The sequence below is a fragment of the Malus sylvestris genome, chromosome 11 (assembly GCF_916048215.2).
Source record: "Malus sylvestris chromosome 11, drMalSylv7.2, whole genome shotgun sequence".
Taxonomy (NCBI): Eukaryota; Viridiplantae; Streptophyta; class Magnoliopsida; order Rosales; family Rosaceae; genus Malus; species Malus sylvestris.
Window position 1 is genome coordinate 26,409,506 of NC_062270.1, and position 17,193 is coordinate 26,426,698.

General features: G+C 38.9%; 2 protein-coding genes across 2 annotated transcripts; one reads left to right on the top strand and one right to left on the bottom strand.

Annotated features, from left to right (window-relative positions):
- Positions 1-841: 841 nt before the first annotated feature.
- LOC126591517 (polyadenylate-binding protein RBP47B'-like) lies at positions 842-6,365 on the bottom strand. The gene is made up of 8 exons (XM_050257218.1): positions 6,107-6,365; positions 3,157-3,640; positions 2,916-2,977; positions 2,695-2,825; positions 2,291-2,387; positions 1,975-2,133; positions 1,664-1,764; positions 842-1,233 (listed from the first exon to the last, which is right to left on the bottom strand). Exons 1-8 carry the CDS (start codon positions 6,257-6,259, stop codon positions 1,143-1,145), a joined length of 1,278 nt encoding a protein of 425 aa, XP_050113175.1. The 5' UTR covers positions 6,260-6,365; the 3' UTR covers positions 842-1,142.
- A 2,727-nt stretch (positions 6,366-9,092) lies between these two features.
- Positions 9,093-10,116, top strand: LOC126590855 (uncharacterized). Its single transcript, XM_050256369.1, has 2 exons — positions 9,093-9,710; positions 9,877-10,116. Exons 1-2 carry the CDS (start codon positions 9,102-9,104, stop codon positions 9,886-9,888), a joined length of 621 nt encoding a protein of 206 aa, XP_050112326.1. The 5' UTR covers positions 9,093-9,101; the 3' UTR covers positions 9,889-10,116.
- The last annotated feature ends 7,077 nt before the right edge of the window (positions 10,117-17,193 follow it).

Below are 17,193 nucleotides of genomic sequence, written 5' to 3' on the forward strand. Positions count from 1 at the left end.
TCGACCAAATATCATAAAACATTTTTTAATAGTGTTGGCAGTGGTTTTTTCTTTCAAATTTTGAAAGGTCTTTTATTTGATAATGAGTAAACTACCGATTTTCCCCTTTGATTTCCCTCTAAACTTTTTAATTGGAAAATCAAGGACTTAATCTAACTTTTTTGGCCAATTCCCCCCCCCCCCCCAAACGCGCGTGTTAATTTTCCATAGATTTCATCCAAATTAACGTTAACTTTTATCACGTGCATACTATGACTCTCCTTTGAGGACAAAAGTGTCACTTCGCTAGACTTCAGACACAAAAAAATTATAGAATCACATAGATTGTCATAGGTTGACAATCTAGAAATCTAGGGTTTTCAATTATTTTAAAGAACAAAGCAACCAAACTACCCTAAGACGTTGTACATATGCTTCCATTTAACAAAAATTTGGATGAAATGAATAAAAAACTAGCAGCAGGGGAAATTGACCAAAAAATTTAGTTGAGGTCCTTAATTTTCCAATTGAAAAGTTAGAGGTAGAATCAGAAGTTTAATGAAAGTTCAGATAGGAAAATCGACAGTTTACTATGATACATAAGGTTCATTATATTCACATGGAACTGGTTATGTTGACTAGAGCGGTTGTGTCAGCCCTTTGCATCCGAGTTCAAACCACCCTCCACCCCATATTATTATTTTGGGGATCAAATTTTCCATACTTGTATAAAAAAAGTAACCACTCAAAACTAATCCCTTTTCCTCAAACTATAAAAAAAATTAATAATAAAAAAAAATAAAAAAAATAAAAAAAAAAAGAAAAAACAAACAAACAAACAAAAAAACAACAACAACAACACTGTCTTAATAATGTTTTAAACTTAGCAACCATCCTAGCTCATGAGGATGGATGCAATAAATAATGTTTGATAACTCAAAAATCTTAATGCGAAAAATAAGGGTCCCAAACTTAACTCAAAAAAGGGTCCCGTATTGACATAGCCACCGGGCCTCAAACTTCAACACAATTTCATATCGACAGCCTATGATTAGATCCTACGGAACTAGATCAAAGTGCAGTGTACCGCTGTACTCTTCCTGCCCTCAGTTTCACTCCGGTGTTTATAAGGGCGATCTGTATAAACACTATGCTAACCATGACTAAGCTTGCTGCGTAAATGACGATGTTCTCAACCACAAGGGCCGGCACAAAATGGCCCTTTCGTGGTAGCCGAGGTAAGCTGCATTTAACCTAGCAATCAACCAAGAGAAGCAAACAAGTCAATACACAGTTATTTATACTACATAGTATGATGATTTCCTCCGTACACCAATGGTGTCGAGAGAATCTAATATTACAACTCACAACAACGATCTTTGAAAATAGGGAGTATTTGTTCTGTTCTATCTTGCCTTGGAAGAACTATTAATGCGAGTAATGTAATACAAAATAAAAATGCCAATGCTTTCAACCATAACTATGTATGTCATGTGAGGCCATTTTTTAACAGTTTATGAATATTTCCGCAATGGTTGATAGTTGATACATTGACCTTATCGCATGGTTAAAAGATACAAACCGAAAAGATATAAGTTTATATATTAACTCGTTCAACTTTAATTTTACTAAATATAATTCAGTTAAAAGATGTTGCATTAACAAAAAAGGTGAGAAGATGTACTTATCAACATCTGGTGTCACCAAGGGATCATCCAACTCTTCTCTCTGTTCAACAGACAGGATAGTACCTCCCACAGTTGCAACATCTTGAACTCCTTCAACCTGAAAACAGAAAAATCCAAAAATATACTCAAAGAAAAGCAAAGAAGTTGCAATCGTTAAACTATCACGTCAATTCCTTGTCAAGTTGTAGATGAAGTACTCTAGTACCAGCTAGCTAACCGAACAATATGGAAGACTAAAAGTTGAAACTTCTTTGACCCAACAATAGCAACAATCAGGATACATGTGAAACTGAAATCATAGACTTGCCTGTTGAGGATATTGGCCATAGCCAGCATATGCACCGTATGCATATAATGATGGATCAGGAGTAGCCCCGTAAGCATAGGCATTGTAGCCTTGTCCGTAACCATAATATGCAGCCCATTGGTTTGGATCTACTTGCTGACCCCAGCTACCAGGTACATCCTACGATATGACAGTTTTTCAGGCTATACTTGACTATAGATTGTTTTTTATGCATCCGTGAGAAGATGTAACAAACTCGAGTTCTCTTTCATGCATCGTACATCAAGGAAAGAAGAAATATATAGAGAACAACACTCTCATCCAAAAAAGTAATCACCTGTTTCGCTGTTGGGCTTCTGCCCCAAGAAATACGGACTACTTGTTGACCAATCATCTTTCCCTGCATCCTTTGGATAGCTTCTTCAGCCGATGCCCTGTATGGACAGAAGTGAAACCAATAAACAACCAAAAGTAACATTTTGTCTTTCTTGGGGAAGTTGAAAGGCCTGAGAAAAACATTGCAAACATTTTCTTGCCTCTTTCCTTCATGCAACGCCCTTCGTTCAAGCAAAAGGAGACACGTGACAGGGGCTAACATAAATAAGCCAACATTCTAACTCTAATCAGCTATTTATTTGGAAATTGGTAGGAGGGACCAAGATGGATGGCGAACCATTTTTTTGATAAAAATAAAATAAAGAAAATGGAACAATCAAGTGAAGGCTAAAATGCTAAACGAACCTTGTCCCAAACTGTACAAAACCACATCCTTTCCCCACAGGAATCTTGACATAGAAAATCTCTCCAAACTGCATAAAAGTTTGCTTGAGTTCATCCTCCGTCACATTAGGATCCAAGTTACCAACAAAAATCTGCATTGAACATAACCGTGTAGATCATAAGAATAATAAATTAGACACAAAAACGAAATAAAGTAATACAGTTAAGCACATCAGACATACTGTAGTGTTGTTTATGTCATAATCTGCTGTTGGAAGTACTGGAACTGCTGGTGTAGTGTATGCTGCCAGAAAAATCCACAGGTAAGTGCATAGGATCAGGTTAACTTGACATTTTCAAGAGAGCATTGTGGAGACAGTAGAAATAATACTACATAAACTTAATACATGAAGCCAAGTAGGAGCACGTCCTTCTGTCCACAACTTGAATTTATTTCTATATCGATATATGAAATGCCCTTACCTTTTGCAGTAGCATATTGTTGCTGAAAACCGGTGGTTTTCTTCGGTGTTGCTGCACTGATGCGCATTGGTCTACTTGAGCAATATTGACCATTCATTTCTGACATAGCTCGGTTCCTTTCAGTCTCATCAGCAAACTTGACAAACCCATATCCCTTTGAGCGTCCAGTGTTAGGATCAGTCACAACCTTGGCACCTCTAACTGATGGATAATTAGTTTGAAAGGTTTCTTGCAACGTATAATCTGTAACATCAGGGGCTAAATCGCCTACGAAAATAGAGTGCTCAGGCGCAGCATCAGGACGTCTTTCCCCAATACCAAAGGAAGCCCAGTTTAACCTAAAAGTTTGTTCAGTTCCAGGCATTTGTGTCCCATTGTAAGCATGCAGCACCCTTTCCGCTGCGGCATGAGAAACAAATTCTACAAACCCATAACCCTCCGGCTGGCCAGTAATTTTATTACGTATTATCTTTATTGAAATCACCTGCATAAAGTAATCATATAAAAGTAAGTAATAGCATCTCCTTTCAGCAGACTGCTATAGAATTGCATAATTAGTTTACTTAAGCCACCTATCAAGCTTGCTTTTTCTTTTTTGTGGATGGGAGTCAGGGACACAAACTTAAATTAAACCATATAAATAAGAAATACAGCCAAAGATGGATGAAATGTAGAAGCTGCAAAACTTAAATCTTTCAAAAACAATATCCACTGCCATCACCTTATCATCAAAGACTATTATTTCATCCAAACAAATTTAAGCAGAATCCAAAAACGAAACACTGCAAAAGGGTATCACCCTCTTATTTGTCCCAACTCTCAAATAAACCTCAACCAGCAAAAAAATATTCTTGCCCAAACCCACTTCATTCAAGTACTTTCAGTAACCTAATCCAGACTTGGTAGTAAGCCAAAAAATATGATCAGCACTCTCTACATTACTAACGTGCAAATTAAAGAAGTTCATCGTCTATTTGGCGACTACAAACCACACAACAATATGTACTTTAGTTGGTACATCAGTATTTCAAAATCAATTTATATGGCTCTGGAATGGGATTAACTGGAACAAAGAATGAAAAGGGTGCAAGGAAAGAATTCATGAATAAGCTAAAATTTTCAGTCCATCCTGGGATCATTCAAATATTAACTAAGCCACAAGTAGATCAGACAATTTTGAAACTCTCTATGTCAAGTTCCTCCTAAATGAATGTTCCAAGAAATGAATGAGAAAGTGAAAGGAAACAAGAACAGTAATCAGTAATTATGTCAAATTGCAAAGCTTAGCTACACAATAGAGATGCATAGGAGCAGACGAACATAAAAAAACTAGTGTACAGCACTGAAAATAACTATCTGTAGATTATGAACCCTGAGGACCGCCGGTCGAGGGGAAGCTCAACAACAAAGTCTATCCCATGAAGATCCAGCCTTCTCCTCCCTTGCTCACTCAAACATCCTTCTACTCCTCTCCATCCCCACCACACAAAAGAGTACTGTGACCCCGCATCTCCTAACACTAGAGAGATTATACCTCTCACAGTACAAGAAGCAGCTCGAATGGGCTTCCGGCTTCCCTAAACATCCACAAGATCAAAGGATCAAAGCAATAGGACAAAAAATCAAGAAGTGATCGGAGCTCTCAGCAGCACTTTTGCAGATCACACACCAGTGTGGTAAGAGATACTAGTAAGGCTGATTCCTCTTAACCAGATCACAAGTGAACAGCCATACCTTGGGAGGTACCTTGGCCTTTCAAATTGCTTGAAGGGGCTCGATAAAGGGCGTAGATGAGTTGCCTATTCATTTTTACTCATTTTTTATTATAAAATTCATACATAACTGATAAAGTAAAGAACCACAGATTGGAAAGATGAATCAACATTCGAAATATCTTCCCAACTGAAGTTTAGTGCAAGTAAACGTAAATGAAGTCTATGAATTTGAATATTGGCATTTCTCCCACTCGCTAGTCCAAGACATATTTCACACAGTATTTCAAATCAAAGTTTCTTATATCATTGAGTCCAAACACAGAGCAAAGATTGATCTAGGTTCCAGAAAGTAAACAATAAAGAAGATGCCAGCTAGCATAGATGGCAATTTCTCTTGGTATCATGAATTAGGAATATAATTTCACATTCACCAGGGATTATGGAATGGCAGAAGACTACCTTCCATTTCATATCCCAGAGAGTTAATGAACCACCAACGGGCCAACAAGTTAAATATCAGAAGAGCGGCCTTGCTTTCTTAACTCTTCTAGAAATAACCACAAATATAATCTAGTAAACTGAATAGAACAGTGGAAATCATACTGGCAATTTCAATTGGCCTTTACAAAAAATGGACTATTAATCCTCTAGAGGTCACAGGACTCCAATTACAAAGTGACAACATCCAACATATCGTCATCCTCACTAAAAAAATGTCCAGTTACACAGTAGTTTCTTTTCCCCTTGTTTGAGTTACAACGGAAGGGAATCAAACCCTTCACCCAGCCTAATCCAAACCCATGTCCCACCCACCCTCATCACTTGGGCTAACAAAACAACAATATTCAGCTCCAAAGACGATAAATTTCCGTTTCTTGTAGGCTGCTCAATGCCCTACCCACCATATACCTATAAATTAGCCCGAAATACGTATTCACAAAATTCATGCTTTATCAATAACCAAAGCAAACAATTTTTCAATCAAAGATTTGTCCTACATCAGTTCAGTCTGTCATTGACTCATTGTAACACGTAAATATTCATCCCTAGAAGAAAGCAATTCCAGGCAACCCAGAACGACACAATGCAGTAAGCAAAAATCAAAATCAAGAGGGAAATACCCTTTTTATTCCAAGTGGATTATTGTTACTAAACTCAAAATTTCCCGTAAAACCCTAACAGATAGTATACAAATGAAGAGAGAGAGAGAGAGAGAGAGAGAGAGAGAGAGAGACCTCTCCGGTGTGAGCAAAGCAGGTATTGAGGTAGTTTTCATCGACCCAATACTGTAAATCGCCAATCCAGAGGGTTCTGACCTCTTCCACTGAAGTTGGCTGATTATGATGCTGGTACCCCTGAGACAACGTCGTACGAGCCGCTGCCATCATACTACTCAGCGGCTGAGCTGAGCGCTCATCATTTTTCTTAGTTTCTGAAACTATGCTAACTTGGAACCACTGCTTTTCTGCCGGCAACGGGAACAAAGACGGACCCAGCAACACTCAGGGATAACAACTGTTACGACAGCGTTCTGTTACCCCGACTAAATACACTCCGTTTTTGCACTTTGTTCAACCGTGGGTGGTGATCATTGATTTCCGTTTGAATTAGTTTGCTTTAATTCATTTAAGACACAAATTTCAAAATTTAAACTCCTATTAAAAGGGATGAGCATCTATGTAATCGGGCTCATCTATGTACGCAGAATCGAACTGATCCCGAAAGTTTCAGTTTGGGATTCGGACTCATCTATGTAATCGTTCAGTAATCTCAAACCGAACCAAATATTATATATTTATTTATTTTTTTTACTTTATAATTACAAATTACTTGGATGGTTGATGGTTAAGATTCAATCTCAATCGTCCATTGTAATCCTATTCCTTCATACCTCTCTCACTCTTGAATCCATCTTCCATTCAAACTGAAACCTAAGTGCCTAACCTTATCTCTCTCAAATCCCAATGCCGCTCCTCCATCCACCTTCTTCAACGCAAATCCGACCAGAGCAAGCACACCTTCTCCGACAAACATAGAGAAGAAGCACACCTTCTCCGTCATGAATCCAACATGAATCGAGTCCCAAAATCTAGGTAAGGGTTTCTGATTTTGGGTGGGTTTTTGTTGTTTTCGTTTGCAGTCAAATTGCATGTTGATTTCTGGATTTGATAGGGTTTCGGGTTGGGTGGGTTTCGAATTAGGTTTAGGGTTGCAGGTTGGTTTTAAAGGTTGCAGGTCTTTGGGAGGGTTTCAGGGTTTAGGTTGCAGGTCAAGGCCCAATCTCGAAGTGACCTGAAATCCTGAAAAAATTTCGAGCATCCTGAATTTTAGGAACCCAAGTGTTTGGTTCGGTTTCAGGATATAAAATCGCGACCCGAAATATTTTGGTTTGAGACTCAGGTTGGAGGTTTTGGTTCTAGTTCCCGACCCAAACCACCCTTAGCGATAATACTTAGTGACAGGTGAGAGAAGTTATTAAGTAAGTCACTTAGCGATAATACATTTGTTAAGTTATCTGTTAAAATAGCCGTTAACTTATGACGTGATGCCCATGTGGACAATGATTGGATGACACGAGTCAATATAGGCCGATGTGAATATTAAACAATTAAAAAAATATATTCTTTTGTCTTCTCCCTTCCTCTTCCCCCGCACATCCTCCTCTTCCTTCCTCATAGATCTCATCTCACTCACTCAAGATCCACAAGAACACCACTTCCCTCTGTAAAATCCCCCAAAACCATGTCTAGACCCACCTCCAAATTCGTCCTCTTCACCCTCACCCTCACCCTCACCCTCCTACTAAATTTACCAACCCTTATCAAATCCTCTGAACCCCAAAACCCCATCACAAACGAAACCGAAGACGGAAGAATAGCGCTGTTAGGAGCGGTTCCGGCTCCGACGTCAGAAAGAGTAGCGACAAAGAATGGAAGAGTGAGAATGGGAGGATATGGCATCATTGGTGGGTTTGGGTGTTCGATCTGGACCTCCTGATCGACGTCTTAGACGCAATTTGTTCAGATCCAATGGCGTTGACGCCATTGTTGTGGGTTTGTACTGTTTTTCCCAAATTACTCTACCTTTTTGGGGAAGCCAGGGTTTTACATTGAGGATTTGTGAGGGAGTGCTATAGGATGAAGGGTTGAGGCCCAGGTGCTTCAATCCGATCCAAATTTTGTTACATTTTCATACTCTTTGGCTCTCTGCACCACCATAAACCACCCTTTAAAAAAAGGCTTATTAGTCGAAATGCCCCTGGAAACTGTCATTGAGTTTTAGTTTACCTCTAGAAATTGGTTTTGTCTCACTTTGCCCCCTGAAACTGACATTTTCAATTCATTTTTCTCACTTTACACACTTCTGTTAATGGACTGTTAAATTTAAGGGTATTTTAGACATTTTAGTTTTTACACATTTATTTACCTCTAGCCTACACATTAAACAAGTTTCAATTTTATTTTTGACAACTCTAATTCAAACGCATAAATTTTGGGCATTTTTAAAAATAAATTATTCAATCAATAGAAAAATTCTTAGCAATAAAATTATTGTATCAACCAAAATAAGGTTTACATTTATTCGTAGAGTCGAAACTTTGCAATTGAAAAATATTTGTTACAACAAAATCATTATACCATTAAGCAATCCTATCCAAAATACTTCTCAAACCTAAAAAATCATTTACAGCAAAGGTGCATAGTTTGAAACAAAAAATTTCACATTGTTGAGCACTGATTCCACTAGGCATGATGAGCTCATTCAAACTCTGCACATTTGTTTCAAATATTTTTTTTGTTTGGGAAGTATTTTGGGTAGGATAGCTTAATGGTATAATGATTTTGTTATATGAATATTTTTCAATTGCAAAGTTTCAAGCCAATACATAGATGTCTTGCAATTGAAATGACTCTACAAACAAATGTAACTATTATTTTGGTTGATACAATGATTTTGTTGCTCAAATTTTTTCTATTGATTGAATCATTTATTTTAACAAAATACCCAAATTTTATGCGTTTGAATTAGAGTTGTCAAAAATAAAACTAAGACTTGTTTAGTGTGTATGCTAGAGGTAAATAAATGTGAAAAAACTAAAATGTCTAAATACCCTTTAAATTTAGGCCTAATCGGATAAATGGTCCCCGTGGTCATAAGGTATTCGGAAGATAACCCCTATGGTAAAAAAATTCGGATTTAAACCCCTGTGGTCGAAGTATATTAGGATTTATGCCGTTCCGTTCCGTTCCGTTAACCCCTCATCTCACTCTCTCTCTCTGCCCTCCCCCAATGGATGCTACTCCATCTCCGTCGACTACCTCCATCGGAATCGCTCTCAGACCTGCTCCTCCTCCTCTCTCTATCCCTATCCCTATCCCTATCCCTATCTCTTTCTCTATACCTCTCTCTGCTCCTACTTCTCCGCCTCGAATGCCTCTCTCTGCTCCTGCTCTGCTTCCTCGAATGCTTATTCTCTCTCTCCGAAACCCCAGCCGGTTGCCTATTCTCTCTTTCCTCCGCTCATTCGGCCTTCTTCCTCTTGAGCTTGTTCTGTATGGATTCAATCTGGACACCTTAACAAACTTACTGAGTAAGGAGGACGAGGTGGAATACAGCAGCGGTGAGCTGCGCTCAGAGGCATTTTTGGAATCGAAGTTTGCGGAAGAGAAGCCGAGGCCTTGTTTGAATCTGGCGGCTCCTTCGCGCGTCGAGTTAGCTTGTATTATCAGGTCTGGTGTGACGGGTTCGGGGTTCCTTCTCCCCAATGGATTGTTGGTCCCCTTCTCTCGCCGTCGACGACGAGTTCGAGAAGCTTGCCATGAGAATCAACCCCCCGATGTAAATTCACTCCCCCATTCGTTTCTGGGATTTTTCGGGGTCGAATTGTTTGCTGTAAAAAATTGGCTTTTGCTTGTTTTCTTGAAATATCAATGTTTCTTGAGCTGAAATTCTCCATTTTTTTACTATTTTCTGATATGTTTTCTTGCTGATATGGGAATTTTAGGGTTACAGTTGATAATGCATCAAGCAAGAAAGCCACTTTGATTAAGGTATCTGACTGAATTTCTTTTATTCGAGAGGTCTGAGAGCGATTCCGATGGAGGTAGACGACGGAGATGGAGTAGCATCCATTGGGGGAGGGAAGAGAGAGAGAGAGTGAGAAAAGGGGTTAACGGATTGGAACGGAAAGGCATAAATCCTAACGGACTTAGACCACAGGGGTTTAAATCCGAATTTTTTTACCACATGGGCTATCTTCCGAATACCATATCACCACAGGGACCATTTATCCGATTAGGCCTTAAATTTAACAGTCCATTAACATAAGTGGGTAAAGTGAGACAAAAAAGTTGAAAATGTCATTTTCAGGGGGCAAAGTAGACAAAACTAGTTTCAGAGGGCAAACTGAGACTCAATGGTAGTTTGAGGGGGCATTTAGACTAAGCCTAAAAATAAATAAACTAAATTTTTTTTTCTAAACCTTGCACAACAATTTACTTCATTACATAATATTAAAAGCAACAAATTACTTCATTGTGCATGACACACCCCGACCTAAATCAGAGCGTGTTGCCCATCACGTGAGAGTGACGTAACCATGTGCACAGTGCGGAAGCAATAATGATATAAGGAAGTACGAATAACTAAAAACCAAGCTACCAGCAATACTAGCTAAGAAAAGGTGCTAGTGCGAGATTAAGTGTGCAATACACCATCAGAGCATAAATAGCCTAAGTGCAGTCTGACTAGACAAGTACAAGATATATAACACCCAACGGTGATCCTACATTTGTGATGCTCTGTCAGAACCACCGTCGAAATCCCTGCGAACCACCAAAGCAATCCTACCTAAAGCCAGGAGGGGCGTAAAACAGAAAGTGTGAGTGGGCAAAAACAATACTTTTCAAAATCATTTCATTTCTCAAAAGTTCTAACCCCTCGCCTTAAAACTTGTATAATTTCCCAGAAATTAATATATGCTATGTCAGAAATCATGCTCAGGATGAAAATCCATAGAAATATATCATGCCAAAGTAAAGTATCTCAATGAAATGCTATAAGTAATCCAATTCAAATATATCAATGCCAGATATCATATCAGTCGGATCTACCTAACATGACCTGCACGGCTAAGTCTACAGCTCATAACCAATCTCAATTATATCAAATCCTGCACACAAGTTAGACCCACCTAAAGTGGTCTGTATGACAAGACTAGGTGTAAAATAAATATGCTCTAGTGCTACGATCACGTGAAAGTTATGTGAATGATCGCGGGTCACTTACGTGACACACCCCGACCTGGAAAGGTCGAAGCATGCTGGCTGTCACCGTGAGGTGACGTAACCATAAGGGTAAGTGATGCAAAAAGTGAATAAAACTAAAACTAATTAGGACTAAACAGTGAAAGAGTGCGCAATTCGTGGGTTGAACCCATTGCAATTATTTAGAGCGTAATAGACAGTGAGACTACGAAAGAGTAGTCAAGGCAACCAAAGTACACTTATTACATAGTAGTGATAAGTTCATACGTCTAAACAGAAGGAAATGTCAGAACTGCCATGATTCCTCGAGTGCCACAGAGAGTACAGCTATCTAGGTCCTGGAGGGGCGAAAAACAAAGTTGAGTGGGTCAGTAAAACAATGCTTATAAGAAAATCCAATATATCAGTCATATAACCAGAAATATGCCAAGTAAATGATGTATCATATGCCACAATAATAATCATGTGATAATCAATATAACTAAGTGCTCATCCATCTAAGCTGACACACAAGTTCGAACAGATGGTTTCTGACACGAACAGGACTGGGTGTAATCAATATGCCCTAGTACTACGATCACGTGAAACTGGTGCAAAAGCACATCACATACAAGTCGGATCGCCTAATGCAATCTACCTGACTAGAATGGCACCTAAACTTGGATCCAAGGTGAGCGAACGGTGCAGATGTGAACATACACGTGAAGGACTGGCCCTGGCCCTGGGGCGAGTACTAACACCTGGTGCAGCAAGATGAGCATGTACACAAGCACGTATGCATGCCATGACAGTAATATCACAACCATATAGCAGCATTTATCACAATTTATATCACAATAATGATACTAGGCAATGTAGGCGTAAAAGTGACATAAATATGCATTTATGGAAACTATAAATATATATATAGGTATAAAGCAACTGCCCACTCACAAGTACGTCGCTGGGTCGTAGCCCCCGAGTCTAGCTTGGCCTCGAAAATCCTCGGAATAAGTTTCCCCTATATGTGAAATAACTAAATAACATTAATTAAAGCACATAACGGAAACCTAAATAAAACGCCCATATTTTGCTCAAAGCTAGGGTATAAATATATGAAATTGATCTACTCGACGACACGAACGCGTACGTACCAACCACGCGTCGGTCGGAGGCCGGGCATGCCCCCACGCGCCGCCCAAAGTGGCGGTCCACGCGCACCCACGCGCCCTCGCGAGTACACTGTACTCGCCTTCTTTGCGAAAATCTGCAGTTTTGCAGATTTTTGGGTCAACTTCCAGAGCCCATAACAAGCTCGATTCTCAATCAAATTCACTTCTACAAAAGCCAAATTAAAGCTAGGAATGTGATCTACCGATCCCAATTTACAGAAAGTTCGAATATAGTCCATGTTGATCAGAAATTTGGTCTGAAAGTGGCCAAACGACCACGGTTGAAATTTTCTAGAAAACTAAAATTTTCTTCCCAACTTCCAGAGTTGATTTCTAACTCGTTACTTAACCAAACTCAGTGATTCAAAAGCCATTTTGAAGTTAGGAATGTAGAGAACAAGTTTGTACCTAGAAGAAGTCCAGTTGTGGTCGAGGTTGACCAGAAAAATGGTTTGAAAATGACTAAATGGCCACGGTTCTTGTACGAAAAACTTCGGATTCTCCTTCTTCTCGAGTTTCTAGGTAAAACCACACGTTCAAAACACAAACAAAGGATCAATAACAACCCATAGAAGTGAAATGAAGGTTCTAAGGGTTTCTTAAGGCTTACCTTAGCCATGCATGGCTTGAAAACCGTAGTATCGAACTCGCCGAGTCGGACCTTCCGAGTTGGACGTTCAAAACTCGGTCAACACGCGAACCAAGGGTATGGTCGTGATCGTGGGGTTGAGATGAGCATGATGATGTAGTTTGTTTGTTCGATCTATGAGTTTTGGAGCTTGCTCATGGAGTTGCAGAGGGAGAGAGAGCTCACGGGATAGAGAGAAAGAAGAGATAAGTTTTCAAATTTTCTTTGCTTTTTCTGATAGAGGGGGGACAAAACATACAGAAAAGATGGGATGGAATAGCTGAAAGTGGAGTGATGCAGAGAGTGCACGGGATGGGTTTTAAAAGGAATCCAAGGGATAGATTTCTATATTTCCTACAGTAAAAGGAAATCGAAATCTATCCGAAGTAGATATTTTTACACTTTAAAATCTACGTCTACTCGTACTAGTGTGTACAATTTAAATGCGATAGCGAGAAATAAAATGGAAAGCGATAAGAATAAGTCCACGTCACTTGCCAGTAAGGCATAGTCGTCAAAACACATACTCGGAGAGAAATTACATAGGAAAATTAGGGACGGGTCGTCACATACGAGTCGGAACCACTTAAAGTGGTATGTACGACAAGCCTGTGCACCTAACTTGGATCTAAGGTGAGCATGTGGTGCGGGAGGTGAACATCACATGAATGACTGTGCCTTAACTCTAAGCGGGAGCACTAACACCGGGGTGCAGGTTTATGAGCTCTCAACACATTTCACATAATCAAGGAATATCTTTTGGGATGAGCTGTCACAACCTACCCCCCTTAAGAGAATTTTACCCTCGAAATTCACACAATAAATACAATCCACTAATAATCATAAAACAACCTTGGATACATATCTTTCATCTAGTCATCTATCTCCCAAGTTGCTTCCTCCACCGAGCGATTCCTCCATAAAACTTTCACTAAACGTACGGTCTTGTTCCTCAGCACCTTATCTTTCCAATCTAATATCGTCACTGACTCCTCATCATAAGTCAAATTTGGATTAATTTCCAAAGGTTAAGGAGGTATCACATGTGACTGATCAGAAACATAATGACGAAGCATGGAAACATGAAAAACATCGTGCACTTTAGACAACTTTGGAGGCAATTCAAGCCTGTAAGCAACTTCACCGACTCGCTCGGTGATCAGGTATGGTCCGATGTACCTAGGACTTAGCTTGCCTTTTTTCCCAAACCGTACTACACTTGTCCATGGTGATAGCTTCAGAAATACCCAATCACCTACATTATACACCAGGTCAGTGGCATGTCTATCTGCTAGACTCTTCTGTCGATGCTGGACCGCTTTCAGGTTAGACTTAATCACCTGAACATTCTGCGTAGTCTCATCCATGATCTCAGGGCCCACCAAAATTCTTTCACCAACCTCCGACCAATATAAGGGTGTACGACAAGATTTACCATAGAGTGCCTCAAATGGTGACATACCAATACTTGAATGAAAGTTGTTGTTGTAGGCAAATTCCATTAAATCCAACCACTTATGCCAAACGTCACCAAACTGCAATACTGAAGATCTCAGCATATCTTCTAATATCGGAATGGTCATCTCTGATTGTCCATCTGTTTGAGGATGATATGATGTACTATAAAGTAATCTCAAACCAAGAGCTTCCTAGAATGCTATTCAGAACTTAGCAGTAAATCTAGGATCGCGATTGTTGGAAATATGCCCTGAAAGTCAATCTTTGGAAGAAATCTTTCAGGACAAATGAATCGATGTATGGATGAATCTTATACATCAAATGGCAAAGACACGAATTAGGACTATCTCAATCAACGAAATATATCCTAAATAGTGTATCCATGGACAATGGATCGATTGAAGAAGTAATCTAATGATGTTAGACTACAGAGACCTTCTTCACATAACCATTATGTCCAAAAGGTTCCTGGTCGTTGGATTGTCGGAGGGATACTGACAATGCGTAGACCGGTACATACTATGTCTGCTTCAATTGGAAGGATGGAAAGTCTCATCCCATTCGTGTTGTGACACTAAGACAAGTATGTAGGTGCTCATTAGGGGAATGAGTTCACTGAACACAATCGAACGAGAGTACTTGCATGGAGGTCTACTCACATGTCAAGCAAGTAACTCTAATGGTTGGAAAGATGTAAGTAATCTTTAGACCTGAGGCATCGTCGTTGTCTTGTGGTTAAGTACTTAATCTTTGATTATGTCAAAGTCTCCCCATTCGAGGGTGTCCACGACATAATTGGGGTTAAGCCACTTAGTCATGAAGGCAAGTGTATGCGCAACATGGAATCTTTAATCCTCGGTAAGAGAGGAAGAATACTCTAAGATATGATTCGAGAATCTTCGGCCGAAGTATCGAGCGTATTGATTGGAAAGCGTTCCTATACGACTCAAATGAATCATATATGAAGGAATAATCACATTAGGGGTTTGACACGATATATCCATACCCTAATGATGTGATTGAGAGTATTGTATTAGAGAAGGATTGAATTACATTGTAATTCCAACTGACTAGGTTCTTCGAATAAACTTCTACATTAGCTTGGGTAGCTATGACATATGGTTAGATGTCACTCATAGCTTGTGAGTTCTTCTAGATGATTAAATGTAGTCGTCAAAGAAGAAAGGTGAATTAAAATGAAGTTTTAATTCACTAAGTGATTGAATTAAATATAAGCAATTGGATTGATGCCAATCACCTCACTGCCTTGCTAATTAGAACCTAAAAGATTGTTCACCAAAACACTATTGTGGTGAGTAACTAATGGATGATGGAAACAATTAATTGGATTAATTATGTGTTGTGATTAATTTAGAAAAGTCTAAAGAAATCATAAAAGCGATAAAGATCGTTTTGGGCTTAAAGAAACGTTCGGGTTTAATTGGGCCCATTGGGCCTAAACCCATTGGGCTTTTATTCAAGCATTGGATGACTTGAAATAAATGAAAGCCCAAAGCCCAAACAACACAAATAGGGCCGGCCATATTATGTGGGGAAGGAGAGATATTTGGTCAAGTGTTGACTAGGTTTTCTTTTGTCTATATAAGGAACTTTATAGTGATAAAGTTATAGGGGGTTTTTTGAAGTGTTTAAACAACTAAGAGGCAAAAGAAAAAAGCTCTCTAACACATCAAAGGGCCGGCCACCATTGGGGTGTTTTAGCTAACAATCTTTCACCCTTTTGGTTATTCCTTCATCCTTCTCACTACACTAGTGGGTGAGGATCTTTAGAGGTTTCCTAATTTGGAAACTTGAAGAGAACCTAGGAGCACTCATTCTTTCAAAGTGGAGGAGGCAAGGAGGGAAGCTAGGCTCAAGGATTTCAAGGAGCAAAGGGCTTGGAGGTGGTCCATCCTTGGTCTCAAGTCTAGATCAAGAGGTATAAGACTAACCTTCACTTTGTTCTTGATTCTATAAATTGTTTTGATGCATTATATATAAACCTATGAACCTTGAAGGGGATTTGCATGACTATAGCTTTGATAATATGTTATAAATGCTTCCGCTGCTTTCGTATATTAAATTTGATTTGGATATGCATGATAGTCATTATGAAATCCCATGCTAGAATCTCATAGTTTTCCCTTCAAGTGGTATCAGAGCCAAAGGTTTATGTATAATGTGTCCTTTTGGATTTTATGCATATGGGTATTAATGTTATGTATGACATATTATTGTTTCATTCAAAGTATGTTTATCTTTTGTTTTTCAATAGTTGAAAAATGTTAGTCAAAAGTTGAGAAAGATATGTATGCAAAAGATGTTTTGTATGCATGAATGAAAAATGAGTTTAGAACTAGTTTGACATATTATTTCTTCATTTAAAAGTATGTTTGTCTTTTGTTTTTTCAATGGTTGAAAAATATAAATCAAGAGTTGAAAAAGATATGCATGTAAAAGTTGTTTTGTATGCATGAATGAAGAATAAGTCATGAACAAAATTTGGGGTTTTGTTGCTAAGGGTAGGCACGGTTTTGGGGGTGGTTTTGGGTTGTGTTTGTGTTTTATTGTAAACCACTCACACATCTTTTTTAAAGCTTGAAAGAAGTGTTCTTGTCACTTTTGTTTTTGGGTTTGAAAAATCACCAAGAATACACAAACCTTGAAAAAGTGTTCATGGTTTTGTTCTTGGTGTTCATAGTTTGGTTTTGGGTGAAAATGTTTTTAGTTGGTTTTCATGCATGGTTTCATGGTTTTGGATGATGTTCTTACCATCCATAACCATATTAAAACCTTTTAAAACCCTAGACTTGTCTAGG

What these genes read in the sequence shown, in the direction of transcription:
- LOC126591517 (XM_050257218.1), bottom strand. Translation starts at nt 6,259, where the DNA reads ATGATGGCAGCGGCTCGTACGACGTTGTCTCAGGGGTACCAGCATCAT. An exon ending in TTTGTACAGTTTGGGACAAG is followed by an intron (nt 2,388 to 2,694) that starts GTTCGTTTAGCA and finishes CTGTCCATACAG; the next exon opens with GGCATCGGCTGAAGAAGCTA. An exon ending in GTGACACCAGATGTTGATAA is followed by an intron (nt 1,234 to 1,663) that starts GTACATCTTCTC and finishes GTTGATTGCTAG; the next exon opens with GTTAAATGCAGCTTACCTCG.
- LOC126590855 (XM_050256369.1), top strand. Translation starts at nt 9,102, where the DNA reads ATGCCGTTCCGTTCCGTTCCGTTAACCCCTCATCTCACTCTCTCTCTC.